Genomic DNA, 24,325 nt, shown 5'->3' with positions numbered 1-24,325 from the left:
AGGGAAAAAGGTGCTGAGAGAAACTTGGTGCAGGTGTGGAAAACCAGAATTGGAGTGAGAAATGTGGTTTAAAAACCAGAGTTATTCTGCTGTACGTGATCAGCACAGTTCCTGCTGAGTGGCATTTGGGAGAGATCCTGAGCTTGAAATCCTTCAAGAATTGAACCAAAAACATCTTGAAATTGGTGGTCCTGAGATTGCACCAGGTGCTGAGCTCCGAGGTGTCTTTACCTCTCTCTGAGCAAGAGTGGATCTTTCTCTGGATATGGAATTATGGAACCTCCCTGGAAGTGCCCAAGGCCAGCTTGGAGAGGATTCAGCAAGAGAGTGCTGGGTGGCATTTGGGAGAGATCCCAAGCTTGAAATCCTTCAAGAATTGAACCAAACAAATCCTGAAATTGGTGGTCCTGAAACTACACCAGGTGCTGAACCCCGAGGTGCCTTTACCTCCCTCCCTTAGCCTTGTGTCTGGAGAATTCTCTGCCCCTGGGTGAGGAGCGCCCTCATTTGTGTATTGATGTGTTCCACCCGGGGGCACCTCCTGTGTCACCTGAATGGGGGGGACATTCCTGTGTCACTTGAAGGAGAGGGACACCTCCCGTGCCATTTGAAGGGGGGTGACACCTCCCGTGCCATTTGAAGGGAGGGTGACACCTCCTGTGCCATTTGAAGGAGGGTGACACCTCCTGTGCCTTTTGAAGGGGGGTGACACCTCCCGTGCCATTTGAAGGGGGGGTGACACCTCCTGTGCCATTTGAAGGAGGGTGACACCTCCCGTGCCATTTGAAGGGAGGGTGACACCTCCCGTGCCATTTGAAGGAGGGTGACACCTCCCGTGCCATTTGAAGGGGGGGTGACACCTCCCGTGCCATTTGAAGGGAGGGTGACACCTCCTGTGCCATTTGAAGGGAGGGTGACACCTCATGTGCCATTTGAAGGAGGGTGACACCTCATGTGCCATTTGAAGGTGGTGACACCTCCCGTGCCATTTGAAGGGGGGGTGACACCTCCCGTGCCATTTGAAGAGGGGTGACACCTCCCGTGCCATTTGAAGGGGGGGTGACACCTCCCGTGCCATTTGAAGGGGGGGTGACACCTCCCGTGCCATTTGAAGGGAGGGTGACACCTCCTGTGCCATTTGAAGGGAGGGTGACACCTCATGTGCCATTTGAAGGAGGGTGACACCTCCCGTGCCATTTGAAGGGGGGGGTGACACCTCCCGTGCCATTTGAAGGAGGGTGACACCTCCCGTGCCATTTGAAGGAGGGTGACACCTCCCGTGCCATTTGAAGGGGGGGTGACACCTCCCGTGCCATTTGAAGGGAGGGTGACACCTCCTGTGCCATTTGAAGGGAGGGTGACACCTCGTGTGCCTTTTGAAGGAGGGTGACACCTCCCGTGCCATTTGAAGGGGGGTGACACCTCCTGTGCCATTTGAAGGGAGGGTGACACCTCCCGTGCCATTTGAAGGGAGGGTGACACCTCATGTGCCATTTGAAGGGAGGGTGACACCTCCCGTGCCATTTGAAGGGAGGGTGACACCTTGTGTGCCTTTTGAAGGAGGGTGACACCTCCCGTGCCATTTGAAGGGAGGGTGACACCTCCCGTGCCATTTGAAGGAGGGTGACACCTCCCGTGCCATTTGAAGGGAGGGTGACACCTCGTGTGCCTTTTGAAGGAGGGTGACACCTCCCGTGCCATTTGAAGGGGGGGTGACACCTCCCGTGCCTTTTGAAGGGGGGTGACACCTCCCGTGCCTTTTGAAGGGGGGGTGACACCTCGTGTGCCCCTTGAACGGGGGTGACACTTACTGTGTCACTTGAAGGAAGGTGACACCTCCTGTGCCATTTGAAGGAGGATGACACCTCATGTGCCATTTGAAGAGGGGTGACACCTCCTGTGCCATGTGAAGGGAGGTGACACCTCGTGTGCCATTTGAAGAGGGGTGACCTCCTGTGTCATTTGAAGGGAGGTGACACTTCCTGTGTCACTTGAAGTGAGGTGTCCCTTGAAGAAGAGGGACACCTCCTGTGTGACTTGAAGGGGGTGACACTCCCTGTGTCACTTGAAGGGGGGGGGGGGACACCTCCTTTGTAACATGAATGGGGGTGACACCTCCCATGCCATTTGAGGGGGGGGGGTGACACCTCGTGTGCCCCTTGAAGGGAGGTGACATCTCCTGTGTCACATGAAGGGGGGTGACACCTCCTGTGCCATTTGAAGGGAGGTGACACTTCCTGTGTTATTTCGAGGTGACACCTCCCATCCCACTTGAATGAGGTGTCACCTCCCGTGCCACATGAAGTGGGGTGTCACCTCTTGTGCCACTTGAAGGAGAGGGACACCTTCTGTCCCATTTGAAGGGAGGTGTCACCTCCTGTGCCACTTGAAGGAGAGGGACACCTCCCGTGCCACATGAAGTGGGGTGTCACCTCCTGTGCCACTTGAAGGAGAGGGACACCTCTTGTGCCACTTGAATGGGGTGTCACCTCCTGTGCCTTTTGAAGGGGGGTGTCACCTCCCGTGCCATGTGAAGCTTGCAGAGAGGAGAAGATGGGAAGAGGAACCATCCTCACCATTTTTAGACCTCCAGCTCCCGGTGAGCTCCGTTTCCTTGGCATTGTCCCTTCCTCTGCTGCTCCCGTTCCAGCAGGAGATCTGAGCTCTGCCTCTGACCAGGACACTCCATTTTTTCCTGGATAATCCCATTTTTCCCCCCTCTCTGTCGTCACCTCGTGCCCACATGGGACACCCAGCACGGCCAGGCCGGATCCCGCTCCCACACCTGGAATTAGGGCTGTGCCTTCAGCCAGGCTCTTTGGAACGACCCCAAAGCTCGTCTGACAGCTGGAATTCAGAGCCCTGGGGCTGCTGGCAAACTGGAATTTCATGGAATTCTGGAATGGTTTGGGTTGGAAAGACCTTAAAGATCATCAAGTTCCATGGGCAGGGACGCCTTCCCCTATCCCAGGCTGCTCCAAACCCTCTCCAGCCTGGCCTTGGACACTTCCAGGGGTGGCTCCATAATTCCATATCCAGGGAAAGATCCAGTAAATCCTAGGGGAGTTTTCCAAGGTGAAGCCTCTCTCTGGTGAGGCTTTAAAACTTGATTTAATTCTTGATCTAATCCTTAATTTAATTCAAACAAACACACTCCAAAGCACATCCAGGCAGCAAACACTTGGCTGGGCTGCCTGATTCCAGCTTTTCTGCTAATTCCTGCATTCCAGCATTCAGAATCCCAAGTATTTTATGGCATTCTTGTTGGTGGCCCCTCTGGACACGGCTCCTGCAGGGATTGGGGTTGGTCTGCTCTTGCCTCCCATCCAGGATTCCTGCAGAGCTCTCAGCACAAAGTTCTCTGGTATTTCCCTGAGTAATTTGAAATTAATCGGGTTTAATCAATTTTATTCTCTTCATCTGTTCCCCAGAATGGTTTGGGTGGGAAGGGGCCTCAAAAATCCCATGGGCAGGGACACCTTCCCCTATCCCAGGTTTTTCCAAACCCTCTCCAGCCTGGCCTTGGACACTTCCAGGGGATCCAGGAGAATTCTCTGGGAATTCCATCCCAGCCCCTCCCCACCCTCCCAGGGAGGAACTGGATCAGGGGCTCAATCCCAGGGTTGATTCCTGGTTCTCCTCCCATCCTTTAAACCAAGGCACCTTTGCTGCTGGATCTAAACCCACTGTCCCTTGGATTTCCACCAACATGTTCTCTCACCATTAAATCACCATCAAATAACAATCACAGTGAATAATAATCACGTGGAAATATTATTTCCTTTTTAATTATTATTTCATTATTTGTTACTACTTCATTTTTATTATTACTATTTCATTATTTATTATTATAATAATAAAAATAAAATTATAATAATAATCACATTAAATAACAATCACATTAAATAATAATAAAAAATAAAATGATAATAATAATCACATTAAATAACAATCACATTAAATAACAAGGTGTTTTCCACATGAGAAAGGCTCACCATCTTCAGAGATTTCAACTCGTTCCCTTCACCTTGAAGCAGAATTCTGAGCTAACCCTGCTAAGAAAACCCCTCAGAATTCCCTTTATATCCCAGCCCCCTCCCCGGATGTGAGGTACCAACGTTAATTACGAGCACCTAATTAACACCCTGGCAAAAGGCTGGATCTGGAGGCTCTGCAGATCCATTTATCCCAAGAATTTGTGCTGAGGGAGCTGCTGAGAGGAAGTGGGTGTGGAATTCTGCATCATCTCCTCTCAGCAAGAGGAAAGACCTGGAAATGTGAAGATGGAAAAGTCTGGCCCTTGGCAGATGGGAGAAAAATCTGAATTTCCAGCCCAGCACGTCGGGGTTGTTGTGACTCGAGCAGTGTTTGCATTTATCGCTCTCAACGACAGAGTGGAGGAACAACTGCGAGGGGAGGGGGAAAAAGCAAATTGCTCATCTGAGTCATTTCCTAGGCCTTGCAGCAAAATTGTGATGGAAAAATGGAGAATTTAGGAAAAAAAAATGCTGATTGATTAAAATCCTCTTGTATAGAGGACTGAGAAAAATTCCCCATTTCTGAAATATTCTGGTCCAGCCCTGTAGTGGTTTTTTTAAAAAAAAATATTGAAGTGGTTTAATATTTTTTTTTCTTCTTCTTTCTCTCCAATTTTATGCTTCCAACTCTTGGGATGGAATAAGGAGCAAACTAAAAAAAGCCATCAAGGGGTAAGAACGTGGATGTGTTGAGCTCCAGATGCATCTGGAAGGAAATGACATTTAATGACATTTTCCAGCATCAGGGATTATCCAATCATAGAATTATTAAGGCTGGATAACACCTCTGAGATTACCAAATCCAACCCCTTTTTTTTTTTTTTTTTTACATTATTTTTCCAATTTTTATTTTTAAAAAAATAAAACCTTCAGCTTTGTGGGAAGAGCATCATCATTCCTCAGGTCATTAACACTCCTCGGAATCGAGTCCTGCCGTTGTTCTGTTGCTTCTGCTCTACAATTAAAATTAATTTAATTCAATTTATTCAAGTAAAAATTCCAGGTTTTGGTTGGACATCTTCCCTCTGATCTGCAGTTTTCAGCAGGACAATTCCTAATTTCACTGCTAAGACCACAGCTCCCCATGCTAATTCATTTTCATGGGTCTTCAACCCATGATAATTTATTTTTCCTGATTCCACACCAGTTTCCAGGGATTTTGGGGTTCTCCCACAGATGGAAGTGTGGATTTTTTTGGCTTGAGCTTCCATTTGTTTTCACTTCCAGGTTTAACCAATTTATCCCTGCACAGCAGAGTCTTTTAGGGCAAAATATCCTACAACTGTCCTTAAAAGTACATGATAAATTCTTTAGAGTCCTGTCTGCTGTATTTCACTGCTCACTTTTCCCAGCAAACTCTATTTTATTTTATTTCATTTTATTTTATTTTATTTTTTAATTTTACTTTATTTTACTCTATCTTATTTTATTTTATTGTTGTTTTTATTTTACTTTATTTTATTGGTGTTTTATTTTATTTTATTGTTGTTTTTATTATTTTATTTTGTTTTGGTTTATTTTATTTTTCATTTCTTTTCCATGTAGCTAAATGGGAAATTTTACTAAAGGGAAAACTAAAAGTTGGCTGCTTCACCTCTAATAATTCTCTGTACTGAGCTTTTCAGGGCAGGACTAAATTCACATTATCCAAACTCATTTATAGGGAAAAAGCAGGAAGGAGCGGGAGGTTTTATTCCTTCTAAACACCATGGACATCTCCATTCCTTTCATGGGATAAAATGTTCATTTTCCAGGATAAAATGTTCCTTTCAGAGGATAAAATGTTCCTTTTCTAGGATAAAATATTTCTTTACTGGGACAAAATATTTATTTTCCAGGATAAAATATTCCTTTCACCGGATAAAATGTTCATTTTCTCGGAAAAAAATGTTTCTTTCACAGGATAAAATATTTCTTTTCCAGGATAAAATGTTCCTTTTTCCAGGATAAAATGTTCCTTTTTCAAGGATAAAATGTTCATTTTCCAGGATAAAATGTTACTTTTCCAGGATAAAATGTTCCTTTTTCAAGGATAAAATATTCCTTCCCCTTGAAGGCACTGACAGAATTCTTTAAGGCTTCCTCAGTACCTCTGGTAGCAAAGAATTCCCCATTTCTCATGGAATTTCCACATTTTTACCCCACCATTCCTGATCCCTCCCTCCTGCTGTGTGGATTTATGGAGCCACCACTGAAATATTTTTTCCCCTGGAATCCCAGCATTCCCACAAGCCCAAATGCTCCTTGCAGGAAGGACAGGGTGGAATTATTTTGGATTTCTGCACCATGGATGAGGTCAGGGTGGATGATCTTTGAAATCCCTGCCGGATTGATAAATCCATAAATCCATAAATCCTAAATCTCTGAGCTGCCCCAGACCAGAGACATTCTGGAATGTCTGAAGCAGTGCCAGAGAAATCCTCGATCAATCAAAACACAATCCATAAACATAAAAAACCTTTTTTTTTTAATATAAAAAAGATAAATAAAAAACTTATTTTAAAAAAATTCACAATTCCAAACTTCCCCAAACAACTACCATTCAGAAAAACCACAAAAAAACCTATTTTTTTCCTTATTAAAAAAAAATAATCCCCATAACATTAACAAAAAAGCTATTCTAAGGCCTTTTCCTTGCTTTCCTTGGAGTAAATGGATGAGATCTGGATGGGAATGGGAAGCTTTTATCAGAGGAAGCTCCAGCAGGGTCTGAGCACGCAGATTTTGGCTCCGGATTTTCTGCAGAGAGGGAATTTGGATTTTTTTCTGCAGGAGATACAACAACTCAGAGGTGCTCCTCGAAGTTCTTGTTCTCCCTGGGGTTTACAGGAACCTTTTGAAGGAATTTTTTTTATTATTATTATTTACTTGGAATTCTTCCCTGCAGTGCTGCTCCAGAGGTTTGGGCATTCCAATCCAGGGAGCTCCAATCCTGATCTGCTGCCGGACCTCTTTATTGCTCCTGATTAATTAAATCAAGAAACAAAAATTGAGAGTTGTGGGCGTTGCCTTTGCAATCTCCCGAAGCTCTGAGCGGATTGGGATCAGGTTTTGTGGGATTGGAAGTGCTGGGGTGTGGGGCTGCAACATCAGTACCTCTGCAGACACGATGAATTTCCTTTTTCCCTCCTCTTTTAAAGCCGGAATCTTTTCTCCCCACAGCTCCAGGGAATTTGGGCGTGTCAGGGCACACGTTTCTGTCCCACCTGATGCAGCTCCTGCCGGAGTGGACCAAGTTCCCTGGACCAAGCTTCCCATCCCTCAGAGGCACCTCCCTGGAGAAGCCAGAGGGGCTGGAAAAGGAGTGGGCATCTCAAAAGGTCAGAGTGATATCCATGGAATCACAAAACCAGGGAGGTTTGGGTTGGGAGGGACCTTAAAAATCATGGGCAGGGACAATGTTCACCATCCCAGATTGCTCCAAGCCCCACCCAAAGCTGGACACTTCCAGAATTCCAAATATTAAAAAAAAAAAAAAAAAAACCAAAAAAAACCAGTGACTGCTTAGAGTGGATGAGGTTGAGATATTCCCCCATATTCCCCCAAAACCACTGGAAATCTGGGTTAAATTTTCACTTTTCATTGGAATAAATTCTCTTTTCTTCTCTAATTCCTGCAGAGGCTGAAGGGCGTGGTGAGGACCTCCTGAGGAAATCCAGCAAGGCCAAGCTGGGGTCTTCTGCTGTGCCCGGCTCCCGTTCCAAACCTGTCCTGCCTCCAATCCCACCTGGATGGAAAAGCACCAACCCCTGACGGCCACTCCCATCCCAGTTTCTGTCACATTGACTCTTTCTAACCCTGCTTTTCATCTCTTTCTCTTCAGAAGCTATCAAATATCATTGCCGAATCCATTTCTGATTAACTCTGCAACAAAAAAAAAAAAAAGGGTTATTTATTTATAACTTTATTAAAAAGCAATTTCTGTGTTTCCCAAAGCCAGAAATTATTTCCCTGGGCACTCTCGGCTGGGAAATGGCGGAGGTTTTTTCCAACCATGGAACTGTATCTTCCATTAATTTTATAGATTTAATTGAGGTGTGGAAGCACCAGGGCATCTGATAATATTGCCTGCATTGTAGGACTGGTGATTTAGAAGAGGGATTTTGTGAAATGTTCAGAGGGAAACTGGGAGTGAAAACCAGTTCAGAGTTGGGTTGTTTTTTTTTTTAAATAAAATGTGGTTGAGTCACAATTATTTGATTTGCAAGTGGATTTAAACAACCTAGCGAGGAGCCATCAGCAAAAATGAGAAGAATTACTGAGAGCCAGCTGAAGGAGTAGGAAGTGAGTGAAGATTTGGGTTTTCACAAGACAATAAAACTCCTGAATTTACATTTGTCCTGATTAATTTTTGTTCCCTTCTACTTCCAGAGCCTTTTGCCTCAGCAGGTTCCTCCTCAGAGCCCTTTCCCTGCACAGAAAATGGGATTTTGTCCCAGTTTGGAGCCATGGAAGAGCCAAGGGTTTTGTTGATTAAATTGGATGAATTGCACCAAGCAGCTCAGGGTGAGTAATTCAGATTCAGGGAGCCTCAAATTCCAAAGCTTTTTAGGAAGCACTTTTCCACGGAGCAGGGTCCTCAAGCTGAAGATCAGCAGATCTTCCAAGGCTCCAGATTTTCACCATGGATTTTGGCAGAACAAGAAGTGATTCCATAGCCCTGGGGCACAGGGAGCTCACAGCCAAAACTGCAAAATTTTGGGATTTTTTTTTTTCTTTGGCCAAGGCACTTCAGTGAGGTGAGTGCTGGACTGGACTGAAAAAACACCCAAAATCCTGCAGCAAACCATGGAATCATGGAATGGTTGGGTGGGAAGGGACCTTAAATCCCATCCAGTGTCCAGGGACACCTTCCCCTATCCCAGGCTGCTCCAGCCCCAGTGTCCAGCCTGGCCTTGGACATTCCAGGGATCCAGGGGCAGCCCCAGCTGCTCTGGCAATTCCAGCCCAGCCAGGAATTCCCAATTCCCAAGATCCCATCCAACCCTGCCCTCTGGCAGTGGAAGCCATTCCCTCAAACTCTGATTTGAGATTTTGAATCTTTTTTGGAGAACCTCAAACTCTGATTTGAGTTTTTTGGGAGAACCTCAAACTCTGATTTGAGATTTTGAGTTTTTTGGGAGAACCTCAAACTCTGATTTGAGATTTTGAGTTTTTTTGGAGAACCTCAAATTCTGATGGTTTGAGGATTTGAGCCTTTTTGCAGAACGTAAAATTTTGATGGTTTAAGAATTTCAGTCATTTTGGAGAACCTCAATTTCTCATGGTTTGAGATTTTGAGTCTTTTTGGAGAATCTTAAATTATGATTTGAGATTTTGAATCTTTTTGGAGAACCTCAGATTCTGATGAAGATTTGAGTCTTGTCTGGGACCCCAAACCTGGACAGTTGTGAGGATTTCAGTTTTGCTCTGAGACTCAAATCCCAAATTTCCTCCTCCCCAACTGCTCCAGGCTCCCATTGGTGCTGGATTTAGGGAAAACTTGGATCTGATGGTGGGGTCTTCTCCAGAACCCCACCCAGCCAGGCTGAGTCTTTCCCATTTTCTCTCATATTAGAGAAAAATGGTGAGTTTTTACTTAGATTGGATATTCATGGAAAATTTCTTGGTGGAAAGGGTTGGGACAGGGCAGTGGAGTCCCCATCCCTGGGGGATTCCAAAGCCCAGTGCCACAGTGGATGTGGCACTTGGGGACATTCATTAGTGGTGGCCTTGGCACTGCTGGGATTGGTTGGATGATCTTAGAGGGCTTTTCCAATTGGTTGGATGATCTTAGAGGGCTTTTCCAACCTAAACAATTCCATGGTACCATTAATTTTCCAGCCACCAGCAAAGCACAAAATGAGACACAAACCCAGCAGCCTTTGAAGAGGAAACAGATTTATTTCACTTTAAAAAAACCAACCCAAACCCCACCCTAAACCCAACCAGCCACCCCAAAAGCGGTCGGGCTCCTTCCCTTTTCCAGCCTCTGCTAAAAAATAGGTGCTCTGATCTCTACACAAACATTAAAACCGAACTAATCAGCAGCCCCAGCCTGGAGGGGGGGCCTGGGTTTAATTAATTTTGGCTAACAAGGCCCTTCTGCCGGGACCTTTCCTCCTCTGTTCTCCAGCAGGAAGGGAATTGCTGCCACTCCTGCGACTCCATTATTATTCCAAACACACTGATCACGCCGGGAAGTTAAAAAAATTTAACTTTTTTAAAAGTTAATTAAAAAAAGCAATGAACAGCAACAAACAACCCACAGTTGATGTGCTGGGAGTGAAAAGCACATGGTAAAAAAAAAACAGGAGTGCCCAAATCCCCCAAATATTCCCACATCCCACGGGAATTGGGGACAACATGCAAGGTCCTGGAGAGCAAGAGTGACCCAGAGGATGCACAGAATGTTACACCTGGGAGCAGCTCCGTGCCAGCTCTGCTCAGTCCCTGGATCCTACAATGCCTGGATCCTACAATCCCTGGATAAAACAGTCCCTGGATAAAACAATCCCTGGATCCAACAATCCCTGGATAAACACCCACTGGCCTTGAGTTACAGTTCCGGCGTTTCCCCCGCCGTGTGTGATCTCTGAAGAACCTCACCAGTTACTCCCTGTTCCCAAAATCCGTCATCTCGAATTTCTGTTGGCTTCCCCACCTCCCCAATCCCAGCTGAAGCTCCGTGTGAAGAGCCTGGAAGATGAAAATCAGGGATAAAGGTTTTGCCTCTCTCTGGGTCCTTCCAGGAGCCACCACAAACAGCTGGAACAACACCTGACCTACACCAGGTCAGCCTCCCTATCTACGAAATCCCTGGAAAAATCCCATGGCGCTTGAAATTCAGCTTTTTCAGGCTCAGGAAAAATGGAAACTGGGGAAAAAAAAAACCTTCAGGACGTCGGGATGGAGCTGCAGGTCCTGGCAGCACCTCGCTGGCTCTGCATGGGATGGAATTCCCTTTTCCCACACCAGGATTTGGGGTTGGGGCTAAACCAGTGCTCCCAGCACAGCATGGAGTCTTTCCCTTTTCCCACTCTGCCTCCCAGCAAGGAAGAGGCCACGGAAAGCTGGGAAGGGGATTATCCCAGACAGCTGATAAAAATCAGCAGTAAAAATAGAGGGAAGAAGTTTTGGAAAGGTGACCTTGGCTCAGGGAATGCCTGGGAGGGAGGTGCTGCCTTTCCATCACTTTGGGATTTTTTTTTCCTATCGTTTTTCCTTTGCTATTAAACCCCCTTCATCCCTCCTGGATGCCTCAACTGTCCCAGCTGAGCAGGGCCAGCAGCACCACCATGGGAACAAGGTGCTGCTCCAGGAAAACTGCAGGGAAGCTCCAGGAAAACCAGCCAGGGGTGACACTGAGGGACAGGGAGGCTGTGCCGAGCTGGCACAAAAGCCATGAGGAAGCTGATCCCAAGGGATGGAAGGAGAACTGGGAAAGGAAACCCAGCCCTCTCAGGATCCACTGGGCAGACTGGAAGCTCCAGCTGGGGCTGTATCCCACATCCTCCCAGCACAGGGATCAGGGATTCCCACTGGAATGGGGCTTAGCCATCAGCTCCAGACACTGGGACAATTAAAGGATGGCACCAAACTGGCTCAGGGTCCAGCTGATCCAAGGCAACGGCATGGAAGCTGGGCTCCCAACAAAGCCCTGGATCAGCTTCTCCTTAAAAAGGGCTATTCCAATGGGGGGGGGGAAAAAAGGGGGAGGAAAAATTGGAAGCAAAAGGGGTCACATAAAAAAATGCCAACTCGCAAAAAATACCCGGATTGTTTCTCCATGATCCTTTCCCAAGTTCCCAGCGGAGGATCCCCGTTCTCCCAGGAGCTTGGCACAGCCAACACCTCCCCTGTTATAAAAACACCCCCCGGGGTAGGGGCTCCCTGCTGCTCTGCTCTGGAAAACAACAAAAAGGTCCCTGCGGAAAATCCCTGGATTCACTCCTCCTTGGGCCTGCTGCTCCTCCGGCAGCGCGCCAGGAGGGGCCCGAGGCTGTTCCACACCTCGGTGTACATCAGGGTGCCCACGAAGACAAAGGCAGTGCCCAGCCAGTGCCAGCCCGTGAAGGGGTTCTGGAAGTAGAGGATGGAGAAGATGAGGCTGACGAACTTGCGGAGCGTCACCACCAGGGTGACCGTGAGGGACGTGCACTCCGTGGTCAGGATGAAGACGCCGCGGATGCAGACGTACCTGGGAGCAGGAGGTAAGGGACAGCAGGGATGGAGACTGGGGATTCCCTTTGGGAATGGGCAGCCTGCTGTGGATGGGGGAAATTCCCTCCTGGGATCAGACGGGTTGGAACAGGACGCATCAAACTCAGGGACATCCCAAATCTCCCAGTTTCCCCGCTGTGCTGGCAAATTGTGACAATCCCTGCCACAGAGCCAAGGGAAGCTCCAAACTCCTCCATTACCATGGAGCAGAAGTCCCAGAATCCCAGAACAAACCAGGCTGGAGAAGACCTTTGAGATCAAGTCCAACCTAAAAAACAAAAGTTACCTTTCCCTGTATTTTTGGAGTTACACCACCAGCAGCTCCCGAGAGCAGGGAAGACTCCAAGGATTTACCTCCTCCTGGGAGCAGGAGGTTAGGGATAGCAGGGATGCAGACTGGGGATTCCCTTTGGGAATGGGAAGGAGCAGGGACATAGGCAGCCTGGTGTGGATGGGGGAAATTCCCTCTTGGGATCAGCTGGGTTGGAACAGGACACTACAAACTCAGGGACATCCCAAGTCTCAGATTCCCCTATTGGAGCAGCCAGGACTGAGTTGGACAACGGAAGCTCCAAACTCCTCCATTTCCGTGGAGCAGAAGTCCCGGAATCCCAGAACAAACCAGGCTGGAGAAGACCTTTGAGATCATCGAGTCCAACCTAAAAAACAGAACTTCCCTTTGCCCGTATTTTTGGAGTTACACCACCAGCAGCTCCTGAGGGCAGGGAAGCCTCCAAGGATTTTGGAAGCCAGCCCCAATCCCGCTGTGCCATCCCATAAAGGAGTGGGACCACGGATAAAGGATACTGGGTGATGACGTTCATGAGGAGGTAGAACCACATGATTGGCAGGGTCAGGCCGATCACCGGCACCTGGAACAGCTCTGCAGGGAGAAAGGATGGGATGAGGTCACTGCTGGAGGGGCCTCTCTCCTTGCCAGGACTAACCATGATCCTGCAGCCTTACACAGCCCTTCTGCTTGCAATTCCAGAGGGAAGAGTGGAAAATTAGGAAAAATATTAGGAGAAGAGCTCTGTCTTGCTCTCCTGGGTTAGAGCTCTCGTGCTGGAGGAATCCACTCTGTTCCCACAGCAAATCCTGAGGAACACCAGCAAAAAAAATCCCAGCAGGTCCATGTTTACATCCCTTATTGAGAATTACGTTCTGGTACTCCTATTCCTGAGCTACCACGTTCCTTTTCCCAGGGATCACTCTTGGATGTGGCTGCTGTGTGGGAATTAGTAAGAAACTTGGGCTTTAATCATGGAATTATGGAATGGTTCCTTAAATTCCATCCCCTGCCATAGGCAGGGACACTTCCCTCTGTCCCAGGCTGCTCCAAGCCCCAGTGTCCAGCCTGTCTTTGGACACTGCCAGGGATTCAGGGCAGACCCAGTTGCTCTGGCAATTCCAGCCCAGCCAGGAATTCCTTCCTGCCAATTCCTCAAAATTCAAAAGGCTTGGAACACCCCAAGAGGCCAGCATGCACAACTGCAGGAAGGGAACTTCCCAGAGGATTATCCAGAGGACAGGAAGGCCCAGGAGCACAGATCCCTCAGCACAGCACTCACCAGACTGGTTGAAGAGCACGGCGTGCTGGTAAATGTTGGGAGCCAAGAGCAGGAATCCAGGGAGTGGCAACGCGTGCTGGGGGGAGAAACAAACCCATGGTGGGATCAGGGGATGGGAATCCACACCAAATCCCTGCTGGAAAGCAGCTGGATCTGAGCAGGCTCCTCGCTGCTCCATCCTGGCAGTGTGGGATCCTTTTTGTGCCCAGTCCAGGAGTGGAAGGGACCTTGGAGCAGGGAGAGCCTCAGGGACTCACGTTGTAGAACAGGGCTTCCTTGGAGTGCTTCCCAAATTTCTTGTACAGTGTCTCCTGGAAAATCCCCATCCTGGCAGACATCAGCAGGGCAAAGGTGAGAGCAGCAATACCTGGAAGGGAAGCACAGCCCTGCAGCTTCAACTCACCAAATTTGGCTTTCAGGGGAAAAAAAAATCCGAACAAACTGCCCAGACTTGGTAAGAAAACTGATAACGATTCTGGGGTTTGATTCCAGATCTCCAAGAGATCCCTTAAAAATACCAGGGATGCAGTTTGTGCCACTACTGATAACCATCAATCCCAGATTTCCCAAAGAGCCAGGGTGGAGGTAGAAAACCACACTTTAAAGCCTCCTCCATGAAATCTTGTGCTGAAGGAACACCTGGAGCATCCCCAGCCCCTCTTCCTCTCTACTCCAGGCAGGGCTGGTTTCGCCAAGAGAATTCCAAGAATGCTGCCAGTATCCCAGAAATGTGAGCCTCACATACCCAGCAACCACCAGAGGAAAGCCTGGGGTCCATCCTCTTCATTTAAGCTGGAGTCAGATGCCTGAAGGGAGACACAAGAGTCACCAAGAGCCATCAGGCCCCTGCAGCAGCCACAGGCTTCCCACCCTGCTCCAGGGAATGCAGAGATTCCAGCAAAAAAATGGCAGAGTCTGATCAAATCAGGATTTTTCCTGAAAGGAAGGGCCTGGTTTGATGAGACTGAACTCTTTTAACCAGAAAAATAATCAGTGTAGCTTTTCAAGCTCCCAAAGCCAGCCCAATCCCAGGTTCCTGTGTCCCTATCCCATTCCTAGATTCCTGTGTCCCCATCCCATTCCCATGTTCTTGAATCCCCAACCCATTCCCAGGTTCTTCTGTCTCCATTCCAATCCCAGGTTCCTGTGTCCCCATCCCATTCCTGGGTTCCTGTATCCCCATCCCATTCCCACATTCCTGTGCTCCCATCCCACTCCCAGGTTCCTGTGCCCCCATCCCATTCCTGAGTTGCTGTGTCCCCATTCCCGGGTTCCTGTGCCCCCATCCCATTCCCAGGTTCCTGTGTCCCCATTCCCGGGTTCTTGTATCCCCAGCCCATTCCCAGGTTCCTCTTCTCCCATCCCATTCCCAGGTTGCTGTGTCCCCATTCCCGGGTTCCTGTGCTCCCATCCCATTCCCAGGTTCCTGTGTCCCCTTCCCAGGTTCCTGTGCTCCCATCCCATTCCCAGGTTCCTGTGTCCCCTTCCCAGGTTCCTGTGCCCCCATCCCATTCCCAGGTTCCTGTGTCCCGATTCCCAGGTTCCTGTGCTCCCATCCCATTCCCAGGTTCCTGTGCCCCCATCCCATTCCCAGGTTCCTGTGTCCCCATTCCCAGGTTCCTGTGCCCCCATCCCATTCCCAGGTTCCTGTGTCCCCATTCCCAGGTTCCTGTGTCCCCATTCCATTCCCAGGTTCCTGTGCCCCCATTCCATTCCCAGGTTCCTGTGCCCCCATCCCATTCCCAGGTTCCTGTGCCCCCATCCCATTCCCAGGTTCCTGTGTCCCCATTCCATTCCCAGGTTCCTGTGCTCCCATCCCATTCCCGGGTTCCTGTGTCCCCATTCCCAGAGATGACTGTGTAGGAAGGAATAAGAGCTCTTGCCAAGCTCGTCAGGAGCTAAAACCAGACCTAAAACCAGGCTTGTGGTCAAGAAATTGAGGAAATCAGGCTGAGGGCACAACTCCAGCTGGACTTGCCTCAGCTCTTTCCCTGTGCTTCAGGGAAAATCAGATTTAGTCACCTTTGCCACAACTGTCAGCTCTACCCCAAATTCCAGCCCTGCTGGGAGTTGATGTGGATTAACACAGAGCCAAGGCTGCAGAGCCCAGTCCTTCCTCAGCCATTCCGAGGGTAAAAAGCTCTGAAATGATGGGGAATTTGGAGCTTTGACAGCTCCCTTTCATTTCCAACCTCTCCGAGCTGGATTAAGTGCAGCCAATTTTCACTTGGCCGCCGCTTTGTGCCATTTTTTTGTCATCAGCTGACAGGGTCAGGCCATGGGTGCTGACTCCGACCGTGTTCCACATGGATTTGCTTCCCTCCCTCCTGCTCTCCAAGCACTGGCACTTTATTTAAGGGTCAGGCTGGATGACAACAGGAAAAATCCAGCCTGAAAGGCAACAATCTCTTGTGGGATGGAAAGAGGGAAGATTTCTGATGGCTTTTTGTTGAGGATTCACCTGCTCCTGCCGGCCACACAAGGCAAGAAAAAGCAGCTTCCTTCTGTTACCTCTGAGGCCAAAGAAAAGAGGTTTATTCCCAGCAAAAAGCAGCGTGAACAGGTGAAGAGACGGCTGTAATTAAATTAAATCCCACAGGAAAATAAAACCAGGAGGAAAAGCTTTTGGGGAGCAGATGTAGAGGTCGGAGACACCTCATGTCTCCATGAGAAATCAGGCAAAGGGAATTCCTGAGGTTCCTTGTGCCTTCCCATCCTTACCACTTGCTTTGCAGACATGAACGTGCAGGTGAAGATGCCCAGGGACACCAGGGCTATGGAGCTGTATTTTGACACGCTGTACCTGCACAGGGGACAAGGGACACGTCACCGACCCCGCCTGGCTCGTGTCCGTCCCCTGCTTCCCTGCATTCCTGCTCTAAATCTGGGAGAACGGGCACAGTGCCACTTCCTAACCCTGGGAGGGCCAGCTGACTCCAGCTCAGCACCTGAAGAAGCTTTTCTCCCCCCATTTATCCCAGTTTATCCCACAACTCCAGCCTTAACTCTGTGTAGGCACGGCTCAGCGTTATCAACGTGTCATCAGCGTGTTATTAACGTGTTATCAACGTGTTACCAGCGTGTTATCAGCACTGCTGGAGCCACAGTCCCCACCAGAAGGGAGGCACTGAGCTCCACCCCAGCCACAGCCAGTACAGAATCCCTCAGGAGCACTTCCAGAAGATCCAGGAGTGAACAGAGGCTGCGGCTGTGGAAAATCTCTTCCCAGCCCATAATTCCAGCCAAGACAGGAGGGAAGAGGTGGAAATGCAGAAGGAGCTACTCCAGCCTCTGTGCCATGCTCTCTGTCCCAGTTTCCCATCATTAAAATCAGAATATTTAACAGGAAAAGTGATGGCACAAGACACCCAGCAGGATTTAATCCACGGCAGAGCATTCCCTAAAGATAGGAAGTTTGTGATTTACCTTTTCTTCAGGATGATGATCCCTAGAGCCATGCTTGCTATGAGAGAACCCTGGGGGAAAAAAAAAAAACAGAAGGGAAAACCAAAACATGAGGTCAGCAGGCCAGAATTCCCCAGCTTGGGATGCTCATCCCAAAGGGACACTGCAAACTCAGTGTGGTGGATACCGGAACTCCCAGAGAAATGCCACGTTTGAAGCAGGAAAACTGACAGGGAGAAGGAACAGCTTCCTTGAGGTTGGATACTGGGAAAACTCCTGCCCTGAAAGGGTTGTTCAGCCCTGGAGTCCCCATCCCTGGAGGATTTCCAAGCCCTGTGGCACTTGGGACATGGAGCAGTGATGGCTTGGCAGTGGTGGGACTGGTTGGACTCCATGAGCTTAAAGTTCTTTTCCTGCCTCAATGATTCCATGAATTCCCTTCATCCAGGGAAAGGGGAGAAGGTGAGCTGGGTGCCTTGGGAATAAGGATACTGGGCTGGATCTCCTGGCCAGGAGACCTACCCTTTGTTTTTTTCAGTGTGTGACCAGAACGTGGCCAAATCCCACTGGTTTAACTGGAACCAGGAGCCCAGCTCCAGGGATTTGACTGCAGGAGCAGAACTACCCCTCACAGTTCATGTGGGACAGGTCTCCTTCAGCGTGGGCTGGTTTTGAACCTCTCCTGATTCCAGATATTCCACCCCCAGGACGTGCTGTGGGAAAAGAGCTCCCACCAGGAGATTTTGTTATTCCCAACAGCTGGGGCTCCATTTCCTTGGGGTTTAAGACATCTTTTAGTCTGGCACTCATCCACACTTAAGTGAAGATGCAGTTTAGTGGGTCTTTTTCCAAAGCAAAGACCTGTGCAGGTGGAATTGGGCCAAATCCCAAATCCACGCTCTCTGACCTGTGACATTCAAGACCAGAACATGAACCACTTGGTGGCAGGGAAAGCTGGATCCCTTTGGCCAACCAGAGTCTGGGATTGGCTTTGTCACTGCCATTTCCCCCTCAGCTCTGGAATTCCAAAGCCTGTCTGAGCCTGTTTCCCTGTCTATCCATTAAGCCGGAATTTAATGATCAACACCATAAAGTGAAACCTTTGGAGCTGAGCTTTGGAGCGAGGCTGCTCTCCCACCAGCTGGAATTCAGGATTTCCACAGGGGTTTGGTGCTCTCAGGACACACGGAGCAGGGATAGTTCCAGCAGAAATGGTGGAATGGGAGCCCGAGGAGGAGGAGGAGGAGGATGGGGCTCACCGAGCGGAAGATCATGTGCAGCGGCATCGCGATGTTCAGGTTCAGGGCGTAGTTATTGACCACGCTGACGGTGAAGAACATGGCCACCATGATGAAATAGTTCCTGAAACATGGAAAAATACCTGGGAGACATGCAGGAACCTCCCTGAGATGCTGAGAGACCCCTCAGGAATGATCGTGGGATGCACGGAGAGGTTTGGAGCAGAGGAGAGCTCCCGGGTCTGTCACCAAGCTCATCCCCAGTGGAGAAATGTGAAGTGAATTTGGGTGATTTTCCAGGAAAATTTTCCCTTCCCACTCCCACCACACCATATCCCAGAGATAAAAAGCTCTTGAAGCACAACAAACTCTTCCCTGTGCAAACCTCTGCCCTGTTCCTGTGACAGGGAAGGATCTGATGGCAATTTCCCATTAAAAACTCCTGGGGGAGTGGGGATTTTATCCTGCCTGACAGCTTCCCAATGTGGCTCTGCAGATGCTGCAGGATGGATGGGATTGCCACAGGATAAGTGGAAAATCCACTTTGTGAAAAGCTTTTTGGAGAGAAGAGAGATCCAGGCAATTCCTGCTTGGGAAAACCTTGGGATTGTACCTGATGGGGATGGCCGGGCGCTTCCTCCCGAAGTTGGCCTCGAAGATAAAACCTTCCACTGCAATAAACAGGAACTGGGAGAAGGTCACGATGTTCCCACATCCTGGGAACTGCCTGCAGGCAGGGAGAGACAAGCATCAGGGCCTTTCCACGGAGAACCAACACTGGGATCCAACAAAAAGAGGCAGCAGAGCAAGAATCCTATCCCTTTTCCCAGAAACCTATCCCTTTTCCCAGAAAGAGACCCACCCTGCAGAGGCTTTACTCAGGGTTTGTTCACCTGAGCTTGTGCAAACACCTGCAGGGTGTTTCCTCCAACATTTTCCTAGAGGAACTGGTCAGTCAGGTCAGGGAGTGAAAGAAAAAAATGCTGGATCTCCCTCTTTCCTGTGGGAAGCAGCTTTAGGAGGACTCTGTCCCTTCCTAAAAGCTGCTGTGTTTGTTAGAGGGCAGGTCATCTGAGGTAATCTGCCTTTCCAGGGGGAAAAGGCAGCTGGAAATTCAATATTCCTCATGCCTGCTGCAGGAGGGAAGTGCCAAGGTCAGGTCTGTGCTGGCAGAGTGTCCCCGGTTCAGATTTGCTCAGTTTCCTCTAAAAAAGCTTCAGCTCCCCTGGGATTTCTGGATGCCAAAAATAACTTTGGTTGCAGGTTCTAGCAGGGACCAAAACTCCTCACAGGAGGCCAAAAAAGTCCTGGCAGTAAATCCCACGTGACATCCACGGATCTTTTTAATGTGACAGCAACTGCACCAGGCTTCAAAATCCACACAATTCCGTCTGAGCTCAAGAGGGGCCCTCTTAGTCCCTTTTTGTCCCCCCTGGAGGGACCCAGGAGTGCAGAAATGCCACCACCTCTGAGCAAACCAAGTGTTTATCCTGTGGGAACAGGAATTCCACACCAGGGAATTCAAACAAACGCTCCCTGAGGAGCTCCCAGGGAGCAGGGAAGGATTTCCTGGGAAGCAGAAGCTCAGAGGAGGCTGTGACAAGGCAGAGAATGAGAAAGCGCATGGGAGATGGAAGGATTTATGGAATCTCTCCTTATTTTTTTTTTTCCTGGTGAAAGACAGAAACTGAGGCCAACCATTCCTGGGAGAGTCCTGCTCCTCATGGAACACGCTGTCCCTGGATGCAGTTTTGCAGGATTCAAGCTGGGAAATGCCCTGGAAAACAGGAATTTCCAAGCTGTCTCCTCCAAATTGTCCTCTGTCACCCCACAGAGCTCTGAGGAGCAGCAGCCACCCGTGGAATGCAGGGCTGACCAACAACACCTGGAAAAATCCCATTTTCCCTGCTTTTTCCAGGGATGGGCACCACCCTGAGCCACTTCATTATCCATAAAACTTCAGCTCCGAGTCCGAAAGGTTCAAAAGCTCCTGGGAGAAAGAGAAGAGACCTTGAAGCAGAGCCAGGAGCGCCAGGATTGCAAATCTTATCTCCAGCCTTATCTCCAAGCTTTCACCTCCAGAGGGGATCACAGGGAGCTGGAAACCTGGGATAACCCAAGGCTGAGCTTTGCCTCCTCCCAGATCACAGAGCCTTGGACATGACCCCATTTTATCAGCAGTGTTGGCACTCAGGGTTTTGTGCTTGCTGATAAGACACAGCTAAGAAAGGGCTCCTTCTTTGGCTCACAATCCTCACTCAGATCCACCTAAAAAAATGAGATAAACTTGGATCTGTCAACCCAAGATCTGCTTCAGCTGCAGACAACCAAAAAGAGTCCTCCCAGCAAGAAGTTTCCCTGCTCTCTCTCCAACTTCACCACATGGAAAGGGAGAAAATCTGATTTTTGGGCCTGATTTACGTCCCTTCCACAGCAATTCGAGCCCCTTAAATCAAGAAATTTGAGATTGCTTGTTCTGCCTCCACAGCCCAGCAGAAATATTTCTCTCCTCTCCTCTGCAGCCACTCTCCACACGTTTAAAGTCTTTTGTCTGCCCTCAGGTATTTCGAGACTAAACATTTCTCATTCCTTTGCTTTCCTCATAAATCCTAAGCAAATTTCTTCCCAATCACCTTTGCTACTCCTCACCAACCTGATCACTGCCTTTTCCTGGGATCCTGCTCCAGGACTTTGCTTGTTATTGGGAATATTCATCTGCAGGAGGAACTTTTCCTTCCAAAACACAACAAAATAATTGGTGTTATCCCAGTTTTGGGACTAAAGGTGAGCAGGGCAAGTAAAAGGCACAGAAATTGAGCTGCTAGAATTTTTAGGAAGGAAGGAATTTTTAAAGTGGATGAGAGGTGCTGCTTGAAAGAAGGTTTTGTGTGAAAAGCAGCTTTTCCTTGACGTCTGCAATTGGATTTCTGGAATTTGCTCCTCTGGGCTTCAGTCACCTTTGAATAATTCAGTCTTTGAACAGGGCCAAATGTTTTGGTTTAAGGTTTGCTTGGAGGAGACACGAGTGGCAAAAAAGCCAAATCCAAAGTTTTTTTTTGCTTCCAAAGGGTTCATTCCTCCTCTGTCACTGATGCTGCAACACAAGCCAGGCAGGAAAGGCAGAGGTTGGAGTAATCCCTGAGAGGAAAAACAGCTCCTCACACAAGCTCTCTTCTTCCAGGAGCTGCTTCTTGATTTATCCAGGGATTGTGGACCTGAATCCCATTTTGGAGCAAATATCCCAACTTCTGGATTTTGCAGTCCCCTATTCCTTTGATAATCTGGGATACTGATGGGCTGTGAGGGAGTAAGGGCTGTTTTTGGAATCTGGAGTGCACTGAGGGCTCAGGGGGTGCAGCCCCACGCTGACTCACTGGGATTTTACACACCAAACCAGTTCAGGCATCACTTTTTTCCCAGTCAGGCATTCCCAGCTTTCTGAGCAGCCCTGTCAGCCTTCCTCCATCAGGGTGAGGAAGGTGAGAGCCTCAGAATCATCAGGGTGAGTGAGGAAGGTGAGATCCCCAAAAACATCAGGGTGAGATCCCCAAAAACACAAGGGTGAGGAAGGTGAGATCCCCAAAACCACCAGGGTGAGGAAGGTGAGATCCCCAAAAACACCAGGGTGAGGAAGGTGAAATCCCCAAAAACATCAGGGTGAGGAAGGTGAAATCCCCAAAAACACCAGGGTGAGGAAGGCGAGATCCCCAAAAACATCAAGTGAGTGAGGAAGGTGAGATCCCCAAAAACACCAGGGTGAGGAAGGTGAGATCCCCAAAAACATCAGGATGAGGAAGGTGAAATCCCCAAAAACACCAGGATGAGGAAGATGAGATCCCCAAAAACACCAGGGTGAGGAAGGAAGGTGAGATCCCCAAAAACATCAGGGTGAGATCCCCAAAAACAGAAGGGTGAGGAAGGTGAAATCCCCAAAAACACCAGGATGAGGAAGATGAAATCCCCAAAAACACCAGGGTGAGGAAGAAGAGATCCCCAAAAATATCAAGTGAGTGAGGAAGGTGAGATCCCCAAAAATACCAGGGTGAGGAGGGTGAAATCCCCAAAAACATCAGCCTCCAATCTGGGAATTCAAGGGGACTCGGTGACTTTGCAGCGAGTGACGATTCCAGGCGGAAAGCATTCCAAGCTCCCAAGCTCGGATTTCCAGGTGGGAAACATTCCCCGCTGTCCCCAGGGGCAGCTCCTGTCTTGTCCCTGGGATTTCAGCGCTGCCCGCCCCGGGAGCTGGCACGGGGTGGGACGGCGACACCGCTGCTTGTGCCGCGGGCAGGGGACATCCGCGGGCCCGGACAGGTCACCGACACGGCCCACACCCAGGGGACAGCCCCAAAACACCCCCAAACCCCATCCAGCACGGACACAAGGCGATGATCCAGCTCTGGGCTCGTCCATGAGGGGCACCAAGGCCTGAGGGCTAAAACCCCCTCAGTGCCAGCCGCGGGTGCCCCCACGCCCCAAATCCCCCAAACCCACCCTGGCACTGCTGCTGCGTCCCCTCACACACCCTGAGGCCTCATCCCTCTCCCACTGGAATGGGCTCCCCTGACCCTTTATCCCCCCCACATCCTCTCCGCGGCCCCGCACCTGGCCAGCAGCTCCAGGAACACCACGTTGCTGCAGCAGCCGCCGAACACCAGCCCCACCGCCACGGCCGGGTGCATGGTGTCGCTCCGGGCAACGAGGCGGCGTCCCGGGCCGCGGCCGCATCCCGATCCCGGGACTCTGCTTCGCTCCCGGCCCCGGCCCCGCCGCCCCCGCTTCCTCCGGCCGCCGGTAGTTCGCTCCCCGCCCGCCGCGCCGCAGCCGCCGCGGGGACTACAACTCCCGGCAGGCTCCGCGCCGCCCCAGCGCGGCTCCCGGCGGGCGCCCGGCCGCGGGGCACGACGGGAGTTGTAGTTCTGCGTGGAATGGCGGCGCTGAGGCGGCGTCAGGAGGAGGCGCGGCTCCAGCGCTGTTTGTGCTGAGGAGCGGCCCGTAATTGACTTTTTGGGGTTATTTAGTGACCCCAAAACGTCAGTAGGGGGCAGTTCCTAAGGATTCTGCGCCTAAGAATTCTTTCGCTGTTCAAAGTAATAATTATTATTTGAAAGAGAGAGCTGGGGGTGCTCACCTGGAGAGGAGAGGGCTCCAGGGAGAGCTTCCAGCACATTCCAGGCCCTGAAGGGGCTCCAGGAGAGCTGCAGAGGGACTGGGGACAAGGCCTGCAGGGACAGGACACAGGGAATGGCTTCCACTGCCAGAGGGCAGGGATGGATGGGATCTTGGGAATGAGGAATTCCTGGCTGGGCTGGAATTGCCAGAGCAGCTGGGGCTGCCCCTGGATCCCTGGAATGTCCAAGGAAGGACTGGAGCACCCTGGATAGGGGAGGTGTCCCTGGAATGAGCTTTGAGGTCCCTTCCCACCCAAACTGGTCCGGGATTCTGGGATTTGGGACACTCAGGATCCATCCCCAGGGATCTTTATGGAAAATGGGGACAGAAAAGAGAGGAAAAGGGAAGGGAGACCCTTCATGGTTTCCTGAGATTCCAAGTGAAGCCCCTGAGTCCATGAATTTCTTGGAGAGGAGATGGATCCAATGTCAGGCTGGGAGAGCTGGGAATGTTCCCCTGGAGAGGAGAGGCTCCAGGGAGAGCTTCCAGCACATTCCAGCCCCTGAAGGGGCTCCAGGAGAGCTGCAGAGGGACTGGGGACAAGGCCTGCAGGGACAGGACACAGGGAATGGCTCCCACTGCCAGAGGGCAGGGATGGATGGGATCTTGGTGTGAAAAATGCGTATTTTGCGATTGGCTTTTCGCAAATATTAAATGGAGTGCTGTATGTGTTGTGTTATATTGATTAGAAGTGCTGTAT

The 24,325-nt window shown here is 49.8% G+C and overlaps 2 protein-coding genes and 1 long non-coding RNA gene across 3 annotated transcripts in view; 2 read left to right on the top strand and 1 right to left on the bottom strand.

Annotated features, from left to right (window-relative positions):
- LRGUK (leucine rich repeats and guanylate kinase domain containing) overlaps positions 1-8,199 on the top strand; it is a 52,606-nt gene extending 44,407 nt beyond the window's left edge. The window contains exon 19 of the mRNA XM_068189434.1: positions 7,657-8,199. Coding sequence (XP_068045535.1) covers positions 7,657-7,790 — 134 coding nt within the window. The 3' untranslated portion in view covers positions 7,791-8,199. The remainder of the gene's footprint in view (positions 1-7,656) is intronic.
- Positions 8,200-9,897: 1,698 nt separating this feature from the next.
- On the bottom strand, positions 9,898-23,263 carry SLC35B4 (solute carrier family 35 member B4). The gene is made up of 10 exons (XM_068189368.1): positions 23,059-23,263; positions 19,067-19,180; positions 18,475-18,577; positions 17,237-17,286; positions 16,532-16,613; positions 14,556-14,616; positions 14,068-14,177; positions 13,811-13,886; positions 13,047-13,122; positions 9,898-12,216 (listed from the first exon to the last, which is right to left on the bottom strand). Exons 1-10 carry the CDS (start codon positions 23,133-23,135, stop codon positions 11,964-11,966), a joined length of 1,002 nt encoding a protein of 333 aa, XP_068045469.1. The 5' UTR covers positions 23,136-23,263; the 3' UTR covers positions 9,898-11,963.
- LOC137473588 (uncharacterized) lies at positions 14,499-15,494 on the top strand. The gene is made up of 3 exons (XR_010998874.1): positions 14,499-14,842; positions 14,951-14,977; positions 15,405-15,494. It is a non-coding gene; the product is annotated as an uncharacterized lncRNA (long non-coding RNA).
- Positions 23,264-24,325: the final 1,062 nt, after the last annotated feature.

This window comes from Anomalospiza imberbis, chromosome 5, assembly GCF_031753505.1.
Source record: "Anomalospiza imberbis isolate Cuckoo-Finch-1a 21T00152 chromosome 5, ASM3175350v1, whole genome shotgun sequence".
Classification (NCBI taxonomy): domain Eukaryota; kingdom Metazoa; phylum Chordata; class Aves; order Passeriformes; family Viduidae; genus Anomalospiza; species Anomalospiza imberbis.
The sequence above is the reverse complement of the archived record's forward strand: the minus strand, read 5'-3'. Positions and strand labels throughout refer to the sequence as shown.

Coding starts and splice junctions, on each gene's coding strand:
- SLC35B4 (XM_068189368.1), bottom strand. CDS start 23,135: ATGCACCCGGCCGTGGCGGTGGGGCTGGTGTTCGGCGGCTGCTGCAGC. Junction 18,578..19,066: donor CGCCCGGCCATCCCCATCAG/GTACAATCCCAA, acceptor TCCATGTTTCAG/GAACTATTTCATCATGGTGG. Junction 14,178..14,555: donor TTTCCTCTGGTGGTTGCTGG/GTATGTGAGGCT, acceptor CTTCCCTTCCAG/GTATTGCTGCTCTCACCTTT.